This window comes from Platichthys flesus, chromosome 19, assembly GCF_949316205.1.
Source record: "Platichthys flesus chromosome 19, fPlaFle2.1, whole genome shotgun sequence".
NCBI lineage: Eukaryota > Metazoa > Chordata > Actinopteri > Pleuronectiformes > Pleuronectidae > Platichthys > Platichthys flesus.
In genome coordinates, this window is record NC_084963.1 from 20,474,023 (window position 1) to 20,498,450 (window position 24,428).

A 24,428-nucleotide genomic window follows, 5' to 3' on the forward strand; every position below is an offset into this window, starting at 1 on the left:
TCTTCAGACGAGTTTGGTATTTTCCTTTGTCGTAACAGTTAATAAAAGCAATATAATGTCAACAGTTTTCTTAATTGTTGTTCTATAACTTAATAAATGCAACAAACTATAGTTTTAATATATAGTATAACTATATATATATAACTTTATAAGCTGTGTTATCAAATATGTTTTGCAGCTCCAGACAAATTTGATTTGGGGGAAGAGGGGGCAAAACGGCTCTTTCGATAGTAAAGGTTGCCTACCCCTGGCCTATGCAAAATGGGCATTAATACAACAGAAAAGAACAACAGCCTTACAGAGATGACATTTTTTTAATAGTAATTTGAGAAATTAAACACAACCAGAATACAGGGAATCTCCCTGTTTAAACAGCAGGGCTGAGTGAACATACAATTATAAACAAGTGCGCAGGTAAGTCTTGTCTGACAAACACAGACAAGATCTGTGCGCTTCTGTATGCATAACCTGCAACAGGCACCTTATTGCTGCCATGTGCAAAAACTTTACTTATTAGGGTTACTTATTTTAGCCTACACATTATTTACATTTCTTAAACACACCTAATGAGATGGGTGGGCAATATGTTTGTAGCAGAGCAAGTCCATTCTGGGCTTTATTTTGGAGACAGCCACACGGAGTTCCTCCTCCACATTTAGCCGCAATCTGTATTTATTTTTTATGTAGGTCAGTGCTTAGACATTTTTTTCGCACCAGTAAGTAGAAGCAAAGGGAATCAGTAGATACATAGCGGCCTTGGATAGCTGTGGTTATTACCACTCGACCGAAATCCAAAACTCCGCCAGCGTCTCAGTGTTAAAGGCTGTCTGCAAGTTTCTGTCACTTGACAGTTCAACCAATGCGTCCTCCAGTTCGGATGTCAGATGATATGCTCTCGTAACGGTGAACGGTGATCTAATCCAGTCATATCGCTCTGGAGCGGTTTCCTCCGCAAAATACTTACTAAAGTGTTCAAGGAGGGACTGAAGCTGGGGTGTGATGGACTTCTTCACTGCACAGTCAGTGCATTTTCCTCGATGAATTCGTCCAGCTCAGAAAACATATCGAGACTACTCATTTTCACTCGCGCTGACCAGCGCTCGAGTTTCCTCTTGAATGCGCAGTTTTTGTCATCATTGACAAGATGCTTTTGTTTTCATCTTGCAGTGCCAGATTAAGTCCATTTAATTTTTCAAATATGCAAGACAAATACGCCAGCCTTGTTAACCAGGCAGGGTCATTGAGGTGGTCAGTGAGCTGGGTTCCATGCTCCATCAGAATTAGGCACACCTCGTCCCGCAGCTCATACAGGCTCCAGCACATTTCCCCGCAAGAGCCATCGGACTTCAGTATGGAACAGCAGGCCCTCATGCTCTGATCCCAGTTCGTTACACAGAGAGACAAACAGTCTAATATTAATTGGACGTGTTTTTATGTAGTTTACAATTTTAATAGCAGTATCAAGAACATGTTTAAGGTCTTGTTCAAGCGTTTTGCTCGCAAGAGATTCTCTGTGAATAATGCAGTGTGTGAAATTTATGTGCGGCGCCACTTGTAAGACTCTCAATTTCAGTCCTTTCTTTTTCCCCAGCATCGCTCCAGCCCCCTCCGTACACAGACCAATGCAATTTCCCCAAAATAGTCCTTCTTTTAGCTTGATGTCAAGCTTTTCAAAAATGTCCTCACCTTTGCACGTTCCCTCCAGTGGGGGGCTAAAACAGCATGTCCTCATTAAGTTTTCCATCAAAGCTGTATATGACGAAAACAAGCAGCTGGGCAGAGTTTGATATATCTGTGGATTCATCTAACTGTAAAGCATATTTACTTTCTTAACTCTATCCACCAGCTGGCACATTATGTCCTGGGCCTTATCTGTGATGCGCCAGGCAATAGTTCCGTTAGCCAGCGGGTAGCTTCTCAAGCTCAGGTAGCCTCTCCTGCTCAGGTAACCTCTCCTGCTCCGCTAGCCTGTCCTGTTCCTGTGGCCTCCTTGATTTGGTTGGTATTAACCAACGTTTCATTGTGACTGTCAATCATTTTCAGCTGTTTGCAGAAGAGTTTTAGCCAGCTACTTTTGTGTACATGCCACTTTGTGACCGGTGTCGCTGTAAAATGATCTAATGCTGTCGCTAACCTGTATCGTAAAGAAATAAAGGAAATGTTTTTTTGTAAGGGGGGGGAAAGGAAAAAAACAATATTATTCTAATTTCAACTCATATTTATGTATATAGTTCAATTAGTTTTTTGACAGCATCTCGCAACCTGTCTCTCACGACCCCCACTTTGGGAACCCCTGATTTAGACCATGTTTTAAGCCCACACACAATCTCCCCCAAGGGCCTGTGTGTGTTTGCACCACTATGTACACCTGGACAGAGTTGGGGCGACGCGCCGACGTAATCAACGGCATCGATTTGTAAACAAATTGATTCCGCAACATGCATCAATGCGCCGTAAGAAGGGTGTCCGCGCACAGTCAAAGCATGGACTCAACTGAAGAGCAAGCTTAAGAGCAAGCTGTAGCGAAAATAATCGGCCACTATATTAGGTCACGAACAGGCGGACTACGGTCCGGAGAAGACCCAGATGCCGTTCTATACGGACCAGGACAAGTTATTAGATTTTGACTAACCTGCGCAACTTTTCTTGCATTTACGGTAGTCTTCATTTAACCTGCACAGCTTTTTCCGTGTTTATGGTAGCACCACATGGTAGTTTATTTCTCTTTGTAACGTAATAATATATCAAGAAAAAAGGGGAAACTTAAACTCTAAAATTAAGCACTTCATTTTAAGATGCCTTTTTCAAAAGCTCTTTATTTAGTTTTTAAATATAAACCTTAATTTACTTAAATCTTCAGTATGAACATTAATAATAAACATTGTTGAAATGCTATTGAATTATAATTAAATGTATTCAGTTTTTGACTTAATAAAGACATTGACCCTAACCCTAACTACTAGGCTACTTCAAGAAATCTTTGTTCGATAGACTGCTAACCTTGAATTTACAGTGTTTTGATATTCTTTCATTAAGTTACTTGAATTTGAATTGGGTTTTCATTTATACTTTTGTTGAAAAGCTTAATTTAAATTGATATATTATTTTTACTTGAAAGCTCTTGCATTAATTCTATTTTGGAGAGATTTTGTAAGGGACTGTAAAAGGCAGATGAGCAGCTCAGATTGGACGCCTCAGGAGCAGTATGGAGGCGCATGTTGTGTTTTTTTCTTTGGTTTATATGGTCTTAAGAAAGTGGTCACTTAGACTGCAACCCTGTTTACCCTCTGAGACTCTGAGTGTAACTTCAACCACCCTTCCATCATCCTAGTGGTGAGTAGATAATGAGTGAATTTAAATTTTTCAGTAAATATCCACATTCAGCAGCAGGCCATATAGCTATAGCACTTTTGTCAGAAAGAATTCAGATGAAATGAATCATTTGAGTGTCTCATGTGACTATGAATGTTTTTCTTGATTTCCATACACTATAAAATAAATTCTTGAATCTCCCTCACATGAAAGGTGCTAGTAGTTACAGTATGGTGTCACCTTGTATCTGATCCTGTAGCCTCCTTAGAATGGCATTGCAGACCACAATGACTATGATTGTTAAACATGGTAGTATGTCATTTTCAAGTCCATGACTCTCCATGGCCAAACTATTTTCATGGAAATGTCATGTATTTGTTATTCTAGAACAGACATGGGCAAAGTACCGCCCACGGGCTTTTTAATCCGGCCCACCGAACTTTTCCAAATATTAAAAGAATAAAAATAAAAAACAAACAATAACCCTAACCAACAATTTAGTAGCACATAAATGGCACTTACTTATAGCACTTTGTAGTTTTGCTTTATTTTTGAAAAAATTGTACTTTCTTGCTTCTTGTTGTTCTGGGTTTGTACCCTCTGGGTTGTATGCACTTATTGTAAGTCTCTTTGGATAAAAGCGACAGCAAAATTAAATTTGACCGGGAGAGTGGCTGTATAGGGCTCGAAAGGGCACATGATCTCCCTTCACTTTTTTGCTTTGCCCTCTGAGCTTTTCTGTAAAATGAGTGGATCAAGGAAACGAAAAGTGGACAATGAGTGCCGAGTGTACCGAGCAAGCAGTCAACGCAAGAACAGGCGGCTACAGATTAGAGGTTGGCGGCTAATTTACAGTCTCAGCAACATTTTTCACCGACAAACTGAGATTCAAGAGTCAACCACCAAGGCAAGTTTTTTGGTGGCATTCGAAATAGCCAAAGGCGAGATTTTGTTAAATTGCCTTGCAAACAAATGCTCTGCTACCTGTTTAACTTATTTAGTTGTGGGAATGGGATAAATTACTCAGGGCCACTAGATATGAATCTGTTCTTTAGTATTTTCCTTACTCTTGTTGAGGGCTAGGGCAGGGATTGTAGCACCTTGTTAAGCACGATGAGACAAATTGTGATTTGTGAATATGGGCTATACAAATAAAATAAAATGTATTGAAATGTCAAACTGAACTGAAGAAGCCTCTGGGATGAGAGATGACACGTTTCACTGTTACAAATGTACATTTTTAATTTCATAGGATATTGTTACTTAAAAGCAAGGATAAATGTCCTCTGTCTCTCCCTGTTGGTCCATTGCTCTCTCTTGCTCCGAGTGTCTAATGTTTACCTACTCCTCTGCCTCCCTTAACAGTAGTGGTACAAATGGTGATAAATGTAGTGTGTTGATAGCGATGGAGGCTCGGCTTAGCGACATAGAAGCTCGGCTTCGCAGCCTAGAAACTCCGTTAGCTGTAGTTAGCCAGCTCCCGCTAGCCGCGGAGCCACGTTGTTTAGCACGTAGCTTAGCCTTAACGAGCAGTCCCCATACTAGTCCTGTGCAGCCGGGAGCCCAGGGCAGATGGGTGACGTTCCAGAGGGGGCATAGTGCTAGACTTAAAAAGCCCACGATTAAAGAGCCACCAGCTCACGTTTCAAATAGATTCGCTCCTCTCAGCGAGGCACCCGCTGATAAACAAACTCTGATTATTGGCGACTCGGTTCTGAGAAACGTCAGGTTAGCGACACCAGCGACTATAGTTAATATTATCCCAGGGGGGGGCTTCCGGTTTGGTTTAGATATGGAGTAGACGTGTGTAAGGGGAGCTCCATCCCGACTTTACAATTTCCCTCGCACATAAGACATTTAATCATCGTTTCGTGTACCAGAAGTGAACTACAGCATCTTAGTCAAGATGAAGAAAGCTGGCAAAGGAAAGAAGCAGGACAAATGTCCCGGGGAGGACGACTTTGGCGACCACTGTACCATGCTAATAGACGCGTGCGAAGCTAGCGCTAATGTAGCTCGCCCTCCAGCTCCTACTACCATTGAAGACATCCTGACAGCCATAAACACGCTGGGCAGCAGGGTCGACATGAGCTTCACCGAGCTCAATGGAGTTATCTCGGACTTTAAAGCTGCCCTAGCCGAAGTCAGAGAGCGGGTGTCATCTACTGAAGTCACCACCGAGTCGCACGAGGGCTGGAGAAGCGATACGACGCGCTGGCTTCCCAGTACAAGCAGCAACAAGCTAAGCTAGACGACCTGGAGGCCCGCTCCCGCAGACAAAATATTCGGATTGTCGGGATTAAGGAGAAAACGGAAAATGGCCGGCCTACAGAGTTTGTGTCTGAGCTGCTTCCTAAACTGTTTGGAGAGGAGCACTTCAGCCGCCCAGTAGAAGTGGACCGGGCCCACCGGAGCTTGGCTCCGGCTACAGACGGCAAAGCGAGAGCCATCATCGCGAGGATACACTACTACCAGGTGAAAGAGCTTGTGCTGCGGCTCGCAAGAGAGAAAGCTCCTCTACAATACGACGGGCGCCCGGTGTACATCTTTCCGGATCTCACTTCGGCAACGATGAAGAAACGTCAAGCTTTTCGAGCCATCAGGGAGAAATGCAGGGCCAGGGCGATCCGGTGTGGATTCCGACACACAGCGCAGTTCATGGTCACGGTCAACAACAACACCGGCACGTTTGCCACCCCGGCCGAAGCCGAGAAGTTCCTGAGCCGCGAGGCTGAGGGATGGGATGTAACCGCCGGCGCTGCTGCAAACCGGGCAGCGGACTAACATCCCAGACACATTAAGTGATAAATGCTGCCACATTGACGGATGATGTAAGCTATCATCGTTTAACAAAGACTGCCAGTTCACAAGGTATGCTCATGTTTAGTCTGTGCGAGGGCTAATACGTTTTATTTTATTCTCGATGTTTGTTTGCGAAGCGGGGTGTCTCCCCTGTTTGGAGAGAGATGGATAGTTATGCCGCTAGTCCGGGCCACTTGTTGGTCCCTAAACCTAGTTTTAACTTAAAGTTAGGGGTATGGAAGCACTACTCCTGTGTTCATGGGGAGGGTTTTTGTGTTTGTTATGGGGTGTTTTTTCAGCACATCTGTCAGTTTAAATATAATGAGTATTCCTTGCCACACAGTCATGTTTTCTTTATATATGTACAATAGATACTTTCTATGTTAGCTGATTTGCGTAGACACAGCAACGGTGAAGTTAAGATAACTAGCTGGAATGTAAGAGGCATGAATAACCCACTGAAAAGAGGGAAAGTGTATGCACATTTACGGGCACTTAAATCTGACATATATTTTCTCCAGGAGACCCACATTAAAAAAACAGCAGTAAAAATACTTCGTCCCTCGTGGGCTTCTCAGGTCTACCAGTCAAACTTCAGTACAAAATCAAGGGGTGTTGCAATTATAATAAGAAAAAATATACCATTTATTCACTCTCAAACGATTTCAGATGAGAGGGGCAGGTTTGTGATAGTTAGTGGGACTCTGAACTCCATACCGTTAATATTAGTAAATGTATACGGGCCCAACTTTGATGACCCGTTTTTTTTCCAGTACCTTTATAATGCTTTGCCAAATTTGACGGATTCAAATGTAATCATGGGCGGTGATTTTAACTAACTATTTCAACTCTTATGCAGTCTTATAATTTGGTAGATATCTGGAGGCTTCTCCATCCCACCACGAAGGATTTTTCTTATTTTTCCACAGTACATAAGTCTTACTCCAGGATTGACTTCTTTTTGATGGATTCTAAGTTGCTACAGTCAGTAGTTGACTGCACTTACCACAATTTACTAATATCAGATCATGCTCCTGTCTCTTTAAGTCTTGACTTGAAACACAAGAGAGGTGAATATAATTGGCGTATGAATAATACACTGTTAAAAGATGAAGAATTTTGTACCTATCTTTCTGGTAAAGTAGAGCTATATTTAAGCACCAATGATGCGGGCGATGTAGATGATTCCACTCTGTGGGAGGCCATGAAGGCTGTCCTTAGAGGCCATATAATATCATATAAGGCAGCAGAGAAAAAAAAATCTAAGGAAAGATTGGCTGAAATTGATGATCAACTGACCAAGTTAGAAGTTTCATACAAAACCAAACAGAAAACAGAAGTACTTAATAAAATAACTGTTCTACGGTATGAATATAATTCTATAGTGTCAAAAAATGTATCAAAATTACTAGGACAAGTTAGACAGAGATATTTTGAGCTTGGCGACAAGCCGCACAGGCTGTTAGCTCGCCAGCTGAGGCAAATACAGGCTTCCAGAGCCATACATTGTATCAAGTCTGAGGGAGGTACCTTACATACGGACCCGATGAAGATCAATGAATGTTTTGCCGATTTCTATGCTAATGTCTATCAGTCACAGGGCGACCTAGATTTTCAAGCTTTTGATGCGTTTTTTGAGAATCTGGATTTATCTAAATTATCATTGGACTCGGCTGATGTGCTAGATAAAGACATCAATCTGGATGAGATTACGCAGGTTATTTCTTCCTTCCCTAATAACAAGGCGCCAGGTCCAGATGGTTTTAACGTAGAATTTTTCAAAAAATTTAGCCCTAAGTTGTCACCTCTGCTCTTACGCATGTTCAACCATACGATGCTTACTTCAGGTTTGCCGCCTACCTTATATAGAGCAAATATTTCGCTAATCCCAAAGCCAGGCCGCGATCCTCAGGTGGTGTCATCATATCGCCCGATTTCATTATTATCCATCGAAACCAAAATCCTGGGAAAAATTCTGACCAATAGGCTTAGAGAATGCATATGTTCCATTATACATCCAGATCAAACCGGTTTTATGCCTGGTAGACAAATGCATTTCAATCTACGCCGCCTCTTCAACTTATATGCCAAGCATTCAGAAGAGGCAGTTGTTATTTCACTGGATGCGCAACGCGCGTTTGATCAAGTAGAGTGGCCCTACATGATGTCTGTGCTCAAAAAATTCGGATTCGGACCCTCCTTCATGAAATGGATTGAAATAATTTATTCACATCCGACCGCATCAGTTATTACTAATCAGAATATCTCCCCTCCATTTGCAGTTCACCGTGGGACCCGTCAAGGTTGCCCCCTCTCCCCCTTTTTGTTTGCCATTATCATCGAACCACTTGCTGCTAGTATCAGGCAAAGCCCTTTAATCTCTCCCATCGACATGTTTGGTTATAAACATCATCTTTCGCTATATGCGGACGATATTCTCTTGTACATTTCCCAGCCACAAGTATCAATACCTCCTCTCCTGACTCTCATCGATAAGTTTGGCAGTCTCTCAGGATTCTCTATTAACTGGGAGAAAAGCGAACTTATGCCAGTCTCCGCAGCATTTAACAACGCATATTTGCAATCCATTCCATTTAAAAAATCCTATGAAGCTTTTAAATATTTAGGACTGACTATCACCAAAAACCCAAATGATCTCCTCCGAGTGAACTGGCAAAGCAAAATTGACCAAGCTAAAACCAATATCGAGTTTTGGAAAACCCTCCCAATATCCATGATCGGAAAGATAAATGCAATCAAAATGATAGTACTACCCCGCTTTCTCCATCTTTTCCAATCCATCCCATGTTTTATTGCGCAGTCATATTTCAAGCAATTAGACTCAATTATAATACCTTTCATCTGGAGTTATAAAACAGTTAGAATCTCTAAAAAACACCTATCAAAACCAAAGGATGTGGGAGGTTTTGCTTTGCCGGATTTTAAGTTTTATTATTGGGCTGCGCACTTGTCCGTTCTTGCATGGTGGAGGAAGGGTCCCGCTTCTGAGGCAGACTCCTGCCCTGCATGGTTGAGTATGGAGCGAATGCTTTGTAAAAAAACCTCACTGTCCGCTCTTCTTAACAGTCCCACTGCTGTTAAAAAGGCATGCTTTAATAACAGCTTTGTAATTGGCAACACCATAAGAATCTGGAAGCAGATAAAACATTACATTGAGGCTCCAAAAACCTACTTGGATACCCCAATATGTGAAAACCATTCCTTCTTACCAGGTCTGTCTGATAGTGTTTTCCTTCTCTGGAAGCGGAAAGGCATTTGCAACATAGGTGATTTGTACATTAACGGTATTTTTGCCTCATACCCACAACTTGTAGCTAAATATGACATTCCTAAATCTGACCTTTTTCGATTCTTTCAAATTCGGAATTATGTCAGGATGCATTTACCTGGCTTTGAGATACTGGTAGAGCATGAGGCCCATGAGACAAATTTGAACCTACTGCTAAAGGGGCGGTTTCGTTCTTTTACCGGATCTTGCACAACAATACACAGTTGAACACAGCGAGTCTTAGGCAGGCATGGACAGATGAGCTGAATGCAGAACTGGAAGATGAAGTATGGGATGAATGTTTAAAAAGTGTACATGATTGCTCTGTGAATGTCAGACATTGCCTTATTCAGTTTAAGACGGTGCATAGGCTCTATTATTCCAGAGAAAAACTGCACAGTTTCTTTCCTGATGTTTCACCCATTTGTAACAGATGCAAGTCTATGACTGGTAACTTAACACATTCTTTTTGGTTATGCAGCAAACTGTACACATACTGGAAAAGTATTTTTCACTGCTTCTCTACGGCTTATGGGAAATGTTGGGAGCCGGATCCATTTGTAGCCATTCTCGGGGCAACCACCCCTTTGTCTTCTGCCAATAAATATGAGAAAAAAGCTATCCTATTTGGAACTGTGATCGCGAAGAAGATAATTCTTCGTGGGTGGAAGTCTGACACTGCGCCCACGTACGATCAGTGGTTGAGAGAAATGGCAAATATGCTTCAAATGGAGCGACTGAGACTTCATAATGAAGACAGGGGAGACATATTTGATAGGATGTGGGACCCTGTACTGCAACTGTTTCAAGGAAAGGACTAAAGTATGGATCATTGTGAAACGCCTGCTGTGTGTATCTGCTAGTTTACTCATCAATTTGTGTAGTCTTTTGTAAATTTGTATGTTTAATTTATTGTCATGACTGTGGCTTCTGTTAATTCTTTACTAGGATGTGCTGATCCTGTTAGTTTGGGGGGTGTTTTTTTTTTTTTTTTTTTTTTTTTTTCTTATCCTTTTAATTTTTGTTTGTCCTGTGTTCCTTTTTCATTCTGGAAAATAATAAACACATTTATAAAAAAAAAAAATAATTATCCCAGGGGCCAGATCTGGCGACATCGAATCTAAACTTAAGTTAATGGCTAAAACTAAAAAAGGTAAATACAATAAAATCATAATTCACGTCCGCAGCAACGACTCCCGGCTTCGTATGTCGGAGGTCACTAAATTGAATGTTGAATCGGTGTGTGCTTTTGCTAAAACGATGTCGGACAAAGTAGTTTTCTCTGGCCCGCTCCCTAATACAACAGGTGACGACATGTTTAGCCGCATGTTGTCTTTTAACCGCTGGCTGTCGAGGTGGTGTCCTGTAAACGGCGTGGGCTTTATAGATAATTGGCTAACTTTATTGAGAAAACCGGGTCTTGTTAGGAGAGACGGCGTTCATCCCACTTGGGATGGAGCAGCTCTCTTATCTAGGAATATTACTCAGTCTATAACATGAAAACCCATAGTTGGGACCAGGAAGCAGAGCTGCAGTGCTAAACACTTCTCTGCGCTCCCTCTGGATCAGTCACAAAACCCCATAGAGATTGTGTCTGTTCACCGTCCGATTAAATTATTGAAATTAAACAATAACAGAGCGAGAACTCCACACAAAAATTTGATACAAATTAAAACAACCTCTGAAACAACACAGGAAACCCAGATTTTTTAAATGTGGTCTTTTAAACATTAGATCACTGGCAAAAAAGGCTCTTTTAGTTAATGATATAGTCAACGATTACAACATAGATTTATTGTCCCTCACTGAGACGTGGATGCATCCTGATGAATATGTCAGTCTAAATGAATCTACTCCCCCCAGTCATATCAATTCACAGGTTCCTGGAGAAATTGGGCGAGGAGGTGGAGTTGCTGCTATTTTTAACACCAGTCTATCAATTAATCCTAAACCTAAACTCAGCTACAAATCATTTGAATGTCTGGTTCTTAGTCTTCCACGCCAATCCAGGAACCACCAACAGCCAATCATATTTGCTGTAGTTTACGGTGCTCCCAGGGCTTATACTGAATTTTTAAAGGAATTCCCTGAGTTTTTATCAAACTTAGTCCTAAAGACCGATAGAATTATTATTGTTGGTGACTTTAATATTCATGTTGATAATAATAAAGATTGCCTTAGCGTAGCATTTATTTCAATACTAGACTCTATTGGTTTCAGTCAGGGTGTGCACAAACCTACTCATTGTGGTAACAACACACTTGACCTTGTATTATCGTATGGTGTCGGAATTGAAAATTTAACAGTACTTCCGCGCAATCCAGTTCTATCAGACCATAATTTAATAACCTTTGATTTTTCAATACCTGAACATATGCCACTAATAAAAAAACAATTTTCTAGATGTCTACCTGATAGTGCTGTAGCTAAATTTAAGGAAATAATCCCAATTAGATTTAAACCCGTATAAGCAGAAGTTATAAACAACAAATTCTTTAAAAACCTGAGCTCCATTGAGATCGACCACCTCGTCGATAGCTCTGCAGACTCATTACGATTAACATTAGACTCAATAGCGCCTCTAAAAAAGAAAAATGTCAACCATAGTAAATTAGCTCTGTGGTATAATTCCCAGACAAATGAGTTAAAACAATTATCAAGAAAACTAGAAAGGAAGTGGCGCTCCAGCAACGATGTTGAAAATCGAATAGACTGGAAGAATAGTGTTAAAGAATATAAAAAGGCTCTCCACAAAGCAAGAGCCGCCTACTATTCAAAACTAATAGAAGAGAATAAAAACAACCCCAGGTTTCTCTTCAGCACTGTAGCCAGGCTGACAGAGAGTCACACCTCCACCGAACCCAGTATTCCTCGATCCCTAAATAGCAAAAACTTTATGACCTTTTTTAATGATAAAATTCAAACTATTAGAAATAAAATCAACCATCTCCTGCCCTCAATTGGCACTAATACCCTCCAAACAACAGAGATCTCAGAAACGGCTGAGAATCCTACCCATTACTTAGACAGCTTCTCTCTGATCACCCGTGATCAGTTTACTAAATTAATCTCAGGTTCTAAACCAACAACCTGTATCTGGGTTGGCAAGATGGCGTCGTAGTGTGAACACCTGCCTGTTGAGCTCCTGTGAGGTTCACTGAAATATCCGTCTAAAATACATGTTCACCTGGTGAAACGTTATAAGCGAGCGTAGGAGTAGGTATATTATGAGCCTGGATGAATATTTTCTGAGAATGCCTCGGTCCAAACCCAAGAAAAATACTGCTTCTGAGAATACGCTAGCGACGCTATGGAGCCTGCTGCGGATGAACCCGAAGATGCTAACGAGGTGGATTCCGCTGCCGAGGTCGAGGAGCCCGGGAGCGCTGGTAACCCAAGTATTCTTCTGGCTTTGAGTAAGATAACTGACAACATTACAAAGTCATTGGATGTTAAAGTAAACACTGTGCTCGCTCGCTGCTCTACGTGAAAAAACATCTCGGATCCAGTCTTTGGCAACGCGGGGCGGTGATGCCGAGACACGGATCTCCGGCGTGGAAGACACAACGGACGTGTTGCAGGCTAAAGTGACAGAAATCGAGAAACAAATAACCGACATGGCAGATCACATAGATGATTTGGAGAACCGCAGCCGAAGATGCAACCTTCGTCTGGTTGGGCTGCCCGTTGGGCAAACGATCCAAAGACTCGTACCCGGCAGATGAACGAATCGTTCAACTCCCGACCGTGTTTCGTTCATCTGCCCACAGAGTCTTCGGCCAACGTGTCGGCCACACAGAGCGAGCTCATCTCGCCGCTGACCGCGGTGCGGGCGGCGGACGGGAAAATCGCTCCTCGGAAAAGCAAGCCGAGCTCCGGGGCAGCGGGGCTAGAGCCCCCTGGTCACCTACATGCACATCTGCGAGACGGGGGTGTTCAGCTGTTCCTGCTGCGGCCCGGCGCCTCCATACCGCTGCACGTCCACCCGGACATGAACGGGGATCTACGGAGCTGCTGATCCGCACGCTGCCAGCACATCCAGCTGGCCCTCCGCATCCGCGGACACAGAGCTTAAACTGCTGCTGATCCACTCACTATAACAAAGCTGCATTCCTACACTTATAAAATGTAATTCAATGTGGAATAATCCAAGTATTCAGAATACGTTACTAAGATTAGTTAATGTAACGGAATACGTTACAGATTACATTTTTTGGCATGTATTCTGCATTCTGTAACAGAATACGTTTTGAAAGTATCCTTCCCAACACTGGAAATGTTACTGACTTGAGAGCAGTAAGACACCTATATTTAAAAAATAAATAATCTCAAGATGGTAAATTTGCAGACACTTTTTAAAAAGTGCATGCCTTGTGTTTATACTTACAATGACTTTGATTAAATTACTTAAATGCACATCGATGTGTTATTCTGGTTTCTGTAATGAGCAGTTAAATAAAAATGTGGGAAAGAATATTGTACAGTATCTAATATTGTGTTGGTCATATTTAAATCATTCATTACGTTTTTTTTGGGGGGAAAGAGAGGATAAAATAAAAGAATCGCTTATTAAATCTTAATCGCAATATTTGGGGGGGGGGGGGAAATCGCAATTAGATTATTTCCCCATATCGCTCAGCCCTATTCAAAAGTCATAATGACTGGTTTTGTTATTTTCACTTTACATTTACACTTACAGTTTAGTGCAGTGTAATTATTTCCCGTGATAATTAAATACCAGTGTGACTATAAATGACAATTTAAAACCATACAAACTGTCATGTTTTACTGTATATTGAGGTTTTCTTAAAAAAAAAAAAAATGATCTGCCACACAAAAGCTGTCAGTCATGGCTGCTTTTTAACAGCGGTCCCACGATAGGGAATGAGGTATCTGTTTCCTCTTCTAAGCCTATGGAGGACACGTGGAAAATGATCCAAAGACTCGTACCCAGCAGATGAACGAATCGTTCACCTCACGACCGTGTCTTCAGATCAGTGATAAGTTCTTCAGCCAACAGAGTCTTTGGATCAGTGATTCGTTCATCTGCCGGATACGAGTCTTTGGATCCTTTTTCACGTGACCTGCAGCAGCCTATGCAACAGTCCCGATGCGCAGCCACGAGAAAATGAACGAATCAGTCTTTGAGAGGACTCGATACTCCCGAGTCCTTGTAACGATTCGTTCAAAACGAACGAATCGTTCACGAACGACACAACACTAGCGCGCACCACTCCCTAGCACCGAGCCAGGCACTAACCAGCGCAGCAGACCCATCATCATGAAACTTCACAACTTCGCTGATAAACAACGAGTGATGGCTGCAGCCCGGCGCCTTGGTGCGGAGCCGAACCGGCCAGCGGACCGGATCAGAGTTTCCTTCTTCAATGATTACTCTGCGGCGGTGGCCAGGAAACGCAAGGCTTTTGACGAGGTGAAGGGCTGTCTAAGGAGGAAGAACGTGGATTATGCCATTCTATACCCCGCCACGCTGAGGCTGTCTGTCAACGGTGTGGTGAGGAGATTTGGCACGCCGGAGGCAGCTGCGATTTTCGTGGAAACGCTGCCCTAAATCTCTGTAACCACCGGAATATCCCTTTCTTTAACATTGCGTCTGGACTGTGTCATATGTGAGTATCTGCCAAATTCAGGCGTGTGTGACTTTGCCCCTTTCCTTTCCTACTGCTTATAATCAACCAGGTGAAATGCTCTACTTCACCGTGTTCTTGGCGGACAGTAGTGTGTTTATGTCTATGAGTAGGCGCGTGTCAAGCGCATGTCGCACCTGTTGGCTCTCAGCCGCAGGCAGGAGAAGGACGGTTTTTCCCTACATGTTTAGTAGGGTCGTTGCCAAATTTCTATTTTTGAATGTTTTGTTGTACAGCTCTTTGTTATTTCTTTCTTTATTTGCTTATTTTTCTCTTACCCGGTGTGTGGTGGGTCTCTCGGCTCAATGTGCTTTGTATGATACATGAATAATACCAATAGTGAATAAGCTGCGAATATGTACCTGGAATGTATGGGGTGTCCACAGCCCTATTAAGCGGAGAAAAATAATGACATGTCTAAAGAAGGATGATATAGATGTTGCTATGTTACAAGAGACGCATCTTGATGACACAGAGCATTTAAAGTTGCAACAAGGGCCATTCGGACAAGTATTTTTCTCATCCTTTACAACAAGAAGTAGGGGAGTAGCAGTGTTCATTGGGAAAAACCTACCTTTTATAGTATCTGACTGTGTTAGGGATGTTACTGGTCGCTATGTGATAATCAAAGGAATTTTGCAGGGTCAGAATATTGTAATGATGAACGTGTACCTTCCACCTGCCCACCCAGTCACCTTCCTTACCAAAATGTTTTTGGACTTAGATCCATTCCTTTCTAATTCCCCTGTTATTGTTGGCGGTGATTTTAATTTAATATTAAATCCGCTTATTGACAAATTTCCACATAGTAACGCGCCCCCCTCTCCTCAGGCCAACACGCTCCATGCTCTATGTGAAGAGTTTGGGCTTATTGATGCTTGGAGATGCACCCACCCGTCTGATTAACAATATCATTTTTTCTCGGCCCCACATAAGTGTCAAACCAGGATTGATTATTATTTTCTGCCAAGAACTGACTTATATTCAGTTTTATCATGCGACATAACCAGTATAATTATTTCCGACCACGCAAGAGTTACTACAGACTTTAATCTCAAAACAGCATTACATCGGTCTCGTCACTGGAGACTTAATACCATTATCCTTAAAGATGAGGAATTTACTTCCAACTTCTCCACTGAACTTAAAGCATTTCTGGAAATCAACACTTCATCGGCCAGCAATGCATCCGTCTTATGGGAAACATGCAAAGCTTATGCCAGAGGTTTAATTATTTCGTACTCGTAATCTTTAGAGAGTGAATTGACGGATAAGGAAAAAGCATATATTGCCTCTCCATCACCACCATTATAGCAAGAAATCACGGCAATCGGAACAGCTCTAAAGAGAGAGAAGCAGAGAAGAAATTGAAATATACTAGACAGATGTTTTAAGAGCATGGAGATAAAGCAGGCAAATGTCTGGCCTATTATGTTAAGAAGCGTGCAGAGTCCCAAACTATTGCAGCTGTATCTGATAAAGATGGCCATAAGGTATATGAAAATAAACTGATAAATAACTGTTTTAAGAATTTTTACAAAAACCTATACTCTTCCGAACAAGCTCCAGAGGGAGAGCAACTAATGGACAATTTCTTTGCTCAATTGACGTTGCCAAATTTATCAGAAGAGCATAAGACTGCCCTTAATAGTTCCATAACTAAAACTGAAGTGCTTAAAGCTATTAATAAATTACAAAATGGAAAGTCACCAGGACCTGATGGCTTCGCTTCTGAATTTTATAAACAGTTCCAAAATATTCTTGTAGATCGTCTTTTTGACAAATTCACTACAGGAGAATTTCCACAAACACTGAAGGAGGCCAATATATACTTAATTTTAAAGAAGGGGAAGTGTTCTGACTCTTGCGGGTCCTACAGGCCCATAGCCCTCCTAAATGTGGATAGGAAGCTGCTCTCTAAAATCTTGGCCTCTCGTTTAGAAAATCTTTTGCCTATACTGGTAAAGGAAGATCAGACAGGTTTTGTAAGGGGTCGGAATTCAGCTACCAATGTTAGACGTTTGTTGAATGCTATCATAGCTTTTAAGCAGGAGTCTGTTAGTGGTCTGGTGCTTTGTCTCAATGCAGAGAAGGCATTCGACCGAATTGAATGGTCTTTCTTACTCAATAAACTGGGTAAATTTGGTTTGGGGGAGAGCTTTATTAAATGGGTCAAGATTATCTATACTAGACCACAGGCAGCAGTCTTGACTAATGGACTCAGGTCTGAATACTTCAATTCTCACAGAGGGGTGATGCAGGGCTGCCCTCGATCGCCCCTCTTATTCGCTTTGGCCATAGAGCCACTTGCTGAGGCCATAAGGGTGACACCCATAATACGCAGTTTAGTGATTGGACAGCTGTGTCACAAAATAACTTTATACGCTGATGATGTTCTAATTCTTCTGAACGAACCTGAAACATCTGTACCAGGTCATATTGATGTGATTGACAGATTCAGTTGTTTTTCTGGTTATAAGATCAACCTAGGCTATGCCCCTTGGTACCCTTTCAACAATACCAACTACTGTACCTTCATTTCCTTTCAAATGGTCTCCCAATGGGTTTGTATACTTAGGAATCTTCATCACACCATCCTTTGATCAATTATATATATTAAATATAAAGCCAACTTTGCACCCTTATTTTGTAAAATTAAGCAGGACCTAGAGCGATGGATGTCACTTCCTGTTTCCTGGCTAGGACGCATTGCCCTGGTCAAAATGGATGTGCTGCCTAGGTTATTGTATCCTGTTCAAATGATTCCTGTTTTGTTCTCTAAAAGGGTGCTGAATGATATAAATGGGTGGCTCAGCTCTTTTATCTGGAACAAGCGTAGACCCAGACTTAAGATGGCAGTATTACATCTACCAAGTTCGATGGGTGGCCTGGACCTACCTAATATTAAAATTTACCAACTTTGTGCCCATTTAAGATTCGTAAACGACTGGGTTAAGGGTAAAACTTCAATCTGGATGGATATTGAGACAGCATTATCTCAGTGCAGACTAAGTGATCTATTATTTTTTAATACTTTTGAAGAAATCAAAGCTTTCTGTGCAAACCCTGTAACAATCAACACTCTAAAAGCATGGCGTCTTGAGGGATGATCAAATATAACATCCATTTTCACCCAGGTAATTAATAATCCTGCTTTTCCCCCAGGTTTTCGACAATGGTATAATAAGAATATTAAATCCCTCAGTGACCTATTGTCAGATGATACGCTTATGTAATTTGAACACCTTACTAACAACTACATATTGTCCAAACAAGAATTCTTTCGCTTTTTGCAAATACGGCATTATATCACTCATAGCACAACCCTTATTGATCACCCTGAAATATCTGCTGTTGAGAGGATTCTGTTTCATCAACAATTGAAAGTGTCTCTGAGCTCATTTTACCATGTACTTAATGTTTTTTCTACTACTGGTGCGCAGGGGGTCAAAGCTGTGTGGGAGAGGGAGTTGTCTGTGACCATAGATGAAGACAAGTGGGATACCATCTGGTCTCTTTCAAAAAAGATTTCAATTTGCACTCGGACAAGAGAAATACAACTTAAGATTTTACACAGATTACATATTTCCCCTCACCGCAGGCATTTCTTCAACCGCTCTCTCTCCCCTCTGTGTCTCAAGTGTAAAACTCATGTGGAAACTTTAACTCATTGTTTCTGGTCTTGTCATAAACTTCAAAGTTATTGGGTTGAAGTTATAAGTGAAATAGAGAGAATTTTTCATATTAATATAGGAATGGACCCCATATCCCTGATTCTAGGTCTCCCAAGTGACTGTTTGAAAACAGCAGTCAACAAAAGATTGTATAATATTTTGGCGTTTGCAGCTAGGAAAAATATTCTTTTGCAGTGGATCAGTGACAAGGTCCCTTCTGTCTGTGGTTGGCGCAAAATAATTTTTTAACTGATCCCTTTAGAATATCTTACCAACATCATACATCACAGTGTAGATCAGTTCTACAGAGTGTGGCGCCCATTTTTGGACTATATCGGTCCAGACCTTTCCTCCACCCTATTAAAAGGACTGTTGTGGACTTGAACGACATTTGTTTACTGTGAGATTCACCACCTCTTGTATCATGCCATATGTTCATCCTTCACGTAAGACGTGTCATGTATGTTTTGTGTTTGTTTTGTTTTGTGTCTAGTTCTGTAGTTTGTTTGTTGAATGGAAACAAAAAAACTGCAATAAAAACAATGAAGAAAAAAAAACTAAAAACAACCTGAATCTTAGATCCCATTCCTACAAAATTACTTGAAGAAATTCTGCCCCTAATTGATAGTTCGTTACTTAACATTACCAATCTGTCATTATCATCAGGTTATGTACCACAGTCTTTTAAAATAGCTGTCATCAAACCCCTACTCAAAAAACCCACCCTAGACCCAGAGGTTTTAGCAAATTACAGGCCAATATCTAATCTCCCCTTCATTTCTAAAATCTTAGAAAAAGTTGTTGCCAATCAGCTGTGTGAGTTTCTCCAGGAAAATAATATATATGAAGACTTTCAGTCGGGGTTTAGAGCCAATCACAGTATAGAGACAGCCTTGGCAAAAGTCACTAATGACCTTTTAATAGCCTCAGATCAGGGACTTGTGTCTGTCCTCGTTCTGTTAGATCTCAGTGCAGCATTCAACAAAATTGACCATCAAATTTTATTACAAAGACTCAAACAGTTAATTAACATTAATGGAACCGCCCTTAACTGGTTTAAGACATTTTTCTGATCGCTCCCAATTTGTGCAAATTAATGATGAGTCATCTGTGCGCACCAAAGTTAACCATGGTGTTCCACAGGGCTCTGTGCTCGGCCCAATTTTATTCTCATTATATATGCTTCTACTAGGAAACATTATCAGGACACACTCGGTAAATTTCCACTGCTATGCGGATGACACCCAGTTATATTTGTCAATAAAACCTGAACAAAGTAATTAACTAAACTTCGAACATGTCTCAAGGACATAAAAACCTGGATGACCCGCAATTTTCTCTTATTAAACTCAGACAAAACAGAGGTTATAATACTTGGCCCCAAACACCTTAGAGATGCATTATCTAATGATATAGCTGCGCTAGACGACATTGCCCTTGCTTCAAATGAAAACAGTCAGGAACTTGGGAGTGATCTTCGATCCTGATTTATCCTTTAATAGTCACTTAAAACAAATTTTTAGGACCGCTTTTTTCCAGTTGCGTAATATTTCAAAAATTAGACATGTCCTTTCACAAAAAGATGCAGAAAAACTAGTCCACGCCTTTGTAACATCGAGACTGGACTATTGTAATTCATTATTATCAGGCTCCAGCAGGATGTCGTTAAAGACTCTACAGCTTGTCCAAAATGCTGCAGCACGTGTCCTGACGAGAACAAAGAGAAGAGAGCACATTTCTCCAGTATTAGCATCGCTACACTGGCTTCCAGTTAAATCTAGAATAGAATTTAAAATTCTCCTCCTCACCTTCAAGGCCCTTAATAATATAGCGCCTTTTTACCTTAAAGAGCTGTTAGTACCTTATAAACCCGCTAGAGCACTCTGCTCCCAGAATTCAAGCCTACTTGTCGTCCCTAAAGTCTCTAAAAGTAGAGTAGGAGCCAGAGCTTTTAGCCATCAAGCCCCTCGGCTGTGGAATAATCTACCACTTTCAGTTCGGGAGGCAGACACCATCTTTTCGTTTAAAAGTAGGCTCAAAACCTTCCTTTTTGATAAAGCTTATAGTTAGAGCTAATTAGTACGCCAGAACGTTACTTGTTCTATTTTATGACACATGACACACGGAGCTTCTCTTTCCAGCTTCTCCTTCCTCTTCTCCATCCCTATCCCCCTTCCCTGGAATCCCTTTGCTTTATCACCCGCAGATCAAGGGCCTCTGTGGCCGCACCATGGATTGCGGTTTGTGGATCGCGCACCGGGGGTCGCGGTGTTGGATCCAGTGTGGCGGATTCTGAGTCATGTGGGCTGATCGTGGTGCTGGTGGCGGACCCTGTGTCGCGTTGGCATTGGGCACGGGCATTGGGCACGGGCGGTGGACCAGGACCGCGGTGGTGGCTTGTGATGGGTCCTGGTGGGCGGCGGTGGATGGTGACTGAGGACTGGAGTGGCGTCTGGTCTGGATGGTGGATCGTGGTCTGGATGGTTGCTGAGCATGGACTGTGCTTGCAGCGGGACTGCTTGGCATGTCATGTTGGGGTTGTCCTTCGGGATGTCTATCCTCATTAAATGCTGCTAGAGACTTCGATTATTGATGATGTTCTCCTACACGTGGCATCTATTGCACTTCTGTCCGTCCTGGGAGAGGGATCCCTCACATGTGGCTCTCTCGGAGGTTTCTATGTATTTTCACCCTGTTAAAAGGGTTTTTAGTAGTTTTTCCTTACTCTTGCTGAGGGTTAAGACACAGGATGTCACACCCTGTTAAAGCCCTATATGATGAATTGTAATTTGTGAATATGGGCTATACAAATAAAATTTGATTGATTGATTGAAATGTAATAAAACCATGTTTGGAGATCTCTTCACATTTCCAGAAGCGCCAGGCGTATGCTGTCAACAAAGTGCAGAATGCACACAGGGCATTATTTTCACTGGATATTTAACTGCCCTTTGCACACTGCACTATGGTGCAAAAAAATATAGCCCGAACCCATCCATTATTCATGTGAAATCAATTGCGCCAAGCATGAAATTACAGGGCATGGTTTGCTTCTTATAAACACTTATATGACTGAATCTTCCTTTGTCTTTCTACCTGATGATTGATCCTTTTGCAAAGGCTTTAATAAAACTCATAAAATAAAATGCGAGAGGAAACATATTTAAGACAAACAACAAGTACCCCATAACACTGTGAGATATAAGGCTGCATGATATTTACCTTATTCCACTGCTTGCAGACCAGGCAGCAGGTGAGGAGAGTCTGAGGGTCCAGCCAGTGTAGCAAGTAGAAGGCAAGCTCCAGAGGAAGGAGACGCAAGAAGTCACGCTTGAGCAGTGTCTCCAGGCCATTTGACAGATGACGGAGCTGGGCAGCACCACTTAATGATATGAGATGGTCTAGAGACTGGTTGCGCTCCTGGTCATTTAGAGTAACGAAAGTAGCAGAAATGGACTCCAACCACCCCTCAAAGACTACCTTCTCCATGGGTACATGAGAGCAACCTGCAACACCTACAGGAAGAATGCTGGGTCTTACTTCTATGTTTATATATTTAAGTGTCTCAAGCAGCCGTGTAGTAATCTGATAAATCCAACGTTTGGTATAGGAATGGTGTCCCAACGTGGTGTCCTCTTCTTTGCTGACCAATAAAATAATCCTCAAAATATTTAATTTGCAATGAAAACCTTTGCAAAAAGAGATATAGGCAATACCAAATGTTTGATATTTTTACTTTCTTAAAATGTGTTAATTATTCTTTTTGCTGTTTCAACTATATCATTTTATTCTATTCTATTAATTAATTTACTACAAGTTTGCAATACAAGTTTAATTGTAAGCTTCATGACTCACACAATATGGATACTATGTATTACAAAGTGTCAAATACTAATATAACACAGAAGCAATTCCATCAGTATGATCAGTATGTAATAAAAAACAGAAATGTCTTATGTCTTACTTCTTCTTTCTTACTTTTACAAAAGAAGAACAAAAACTCACACTGATATTAATACAAATTGCACGGGACATAATTGGTGGATTATGGAAAGTTAATTAATTCACTAATATATCTATTCAAACTTCTTATCACTTGCTGATGACAGATTTGAAAATAATATAAGATTTGCTGTTTTATTTCTCTGTCTGCTGCTTCATATCATTACCTCTGCCAACCAGGTTATAAATATATATATATTTATATGGCTCATCGTTTTCTAACAACAAGTGCCAAAAATAGCAATTATGAACAGTGTTTTGTTGCAATGATATATTTAATCTATGACTCAATTAAATGCATTTTTGAAAAGACTGGCCAAGCAATATCACCAGGCCTGACTGCACTGCAATGCCATCCATTTGTAATTGTAATGACCACTATTACCATTGTCATTGTTGTCATAAGTTGACTGTTACAAATGTAATCAAAAACAGCTGAAGGCTCTTTGCAGTGGTCTTACAGCTCTCACAGCTATCGCTAGGCTAAAAATGGCAATACTCCCCTGCTGAGTAACCTCTGTATGTATGTATGTGGCACATGTAAAAAATGTATTTGTCTCTTATTTGGGGGCAATGGATTTTAAGTGCCACCGTACCTCAGTATATTAGCTACTTAGCGTTAGCAAAGCAACACTACTACTATTTAATAGCAGGTTAGCAACTACTGGAAACGCCTCAACAATCACTCGACAGTATTGGCTAGAACATAAAATACCATTTAAAACTGTTAACTGAAAATGTCCACCAACCAGAGGGTTGCAGGGAGCTCCTTAATCAGCACTCTTGGTTAGTTCACATAGTTCATGAAGTTAGCTGTTGTAAGCTGACCTGTCAGGAACCAACTTGAAAGAGCTGTCCAAGTAACTTAGCTGCGTAGTTTTGGAGCTAACGGTAGCTAATCCACGTGATACAAGTACTTGATTCTTTCAATCTTTATAACTACATCGTGTCTATTACTGTACAACCTGTACATTTCTCATCACAATAGTTCTAACGCTAGGCCATATGGTTGAATAATAGAAGCCTCTGACATCTTGAAGACCAAAATATCTTGTGCTATCCTTCAGATGGGATAATTGGACCCTCTGCTCTGACTCAAAGGAGAAGGCGTATTGAAAACTTTGCTCCGAAAACATGCATTAATTGAGCATGTTCGGAAAAGTAAGTCTACACACACATAGAGAGAGACACACACAGAGAGAAACAGACACACACAGAGAGAAACAGACACACACACACCCACGTGCTGACATTATATTACAAGAGATTTAATGTGCCTGTGAGACAACACAGCGGGAGATGATAGTGTATATGGTTGAGTAAAGTAGTTTCCGGTGTCGCGCATAATGTGGAACGATGTGAAATGTTTTGCCCGGGACTGGTTCTCTCAATAGTTCCGCATCATACACGGCCAGTTATGCAAGTAACACAATACTTGCATATATATTTATTAGTTTCCCACTTGGAACACACGTTTGTCTTCAGTTTGCAATTTTAACTTGTAAAGCACTTTATAACAGTGTTTTTTGAAAGGTGTTGTGTAAAGTCTATTATTGCTATTAATAATATTATTAATAATAACAAGATAATATTAATGTACAGTGTAGCTGGGTTCTGTGTGCTGAATAATAAATAATCTCTCTGGGTCCGGTCAGGTTCGGTAACATAAAAAATTCAAACTGCAAGCAGCAATTGCCCCCG

At 41.2% G+C, this 24,428-nt stretch overlaps 1 protein-coding gene across 5 annotated transcripts in view; it reads right to left on the reverse strand.

The window, feature by feature from the left end:
* The window catches only part of fbxw2 (F-box and WD repeat domain containing 2), a 39,370-nt gene extending 15,572 nt beyond the window's left edge, over positions 1 to 23,798 (reverse strand). For 2 of the 5 annotated variants that reach the window (XM_062412843.1, XM_062412846.1), the window contains exons 1-2: positions 23,477 to 23,798; positions 21,948 to 22,240 (exon numbers count right to left, since the gene is read on the reverse strand). In XM_062412843.1, coding sequence (XP_062268827.1) covers positions 21,948 to 22,214 — 267 coding nt within the window. In that variant the 5' untranslated portion in view covers positions 22,215 to 22,240; positions 23,477 to 23,798. The other 3 variants (XM_062412845.1, XM_062412847.1, XM_062412844.1) reach the window with 3 other exon arrangements.
* Between the last annotated feature and the right edge of the window lie 630 nt (positions 23,799 to 24,428).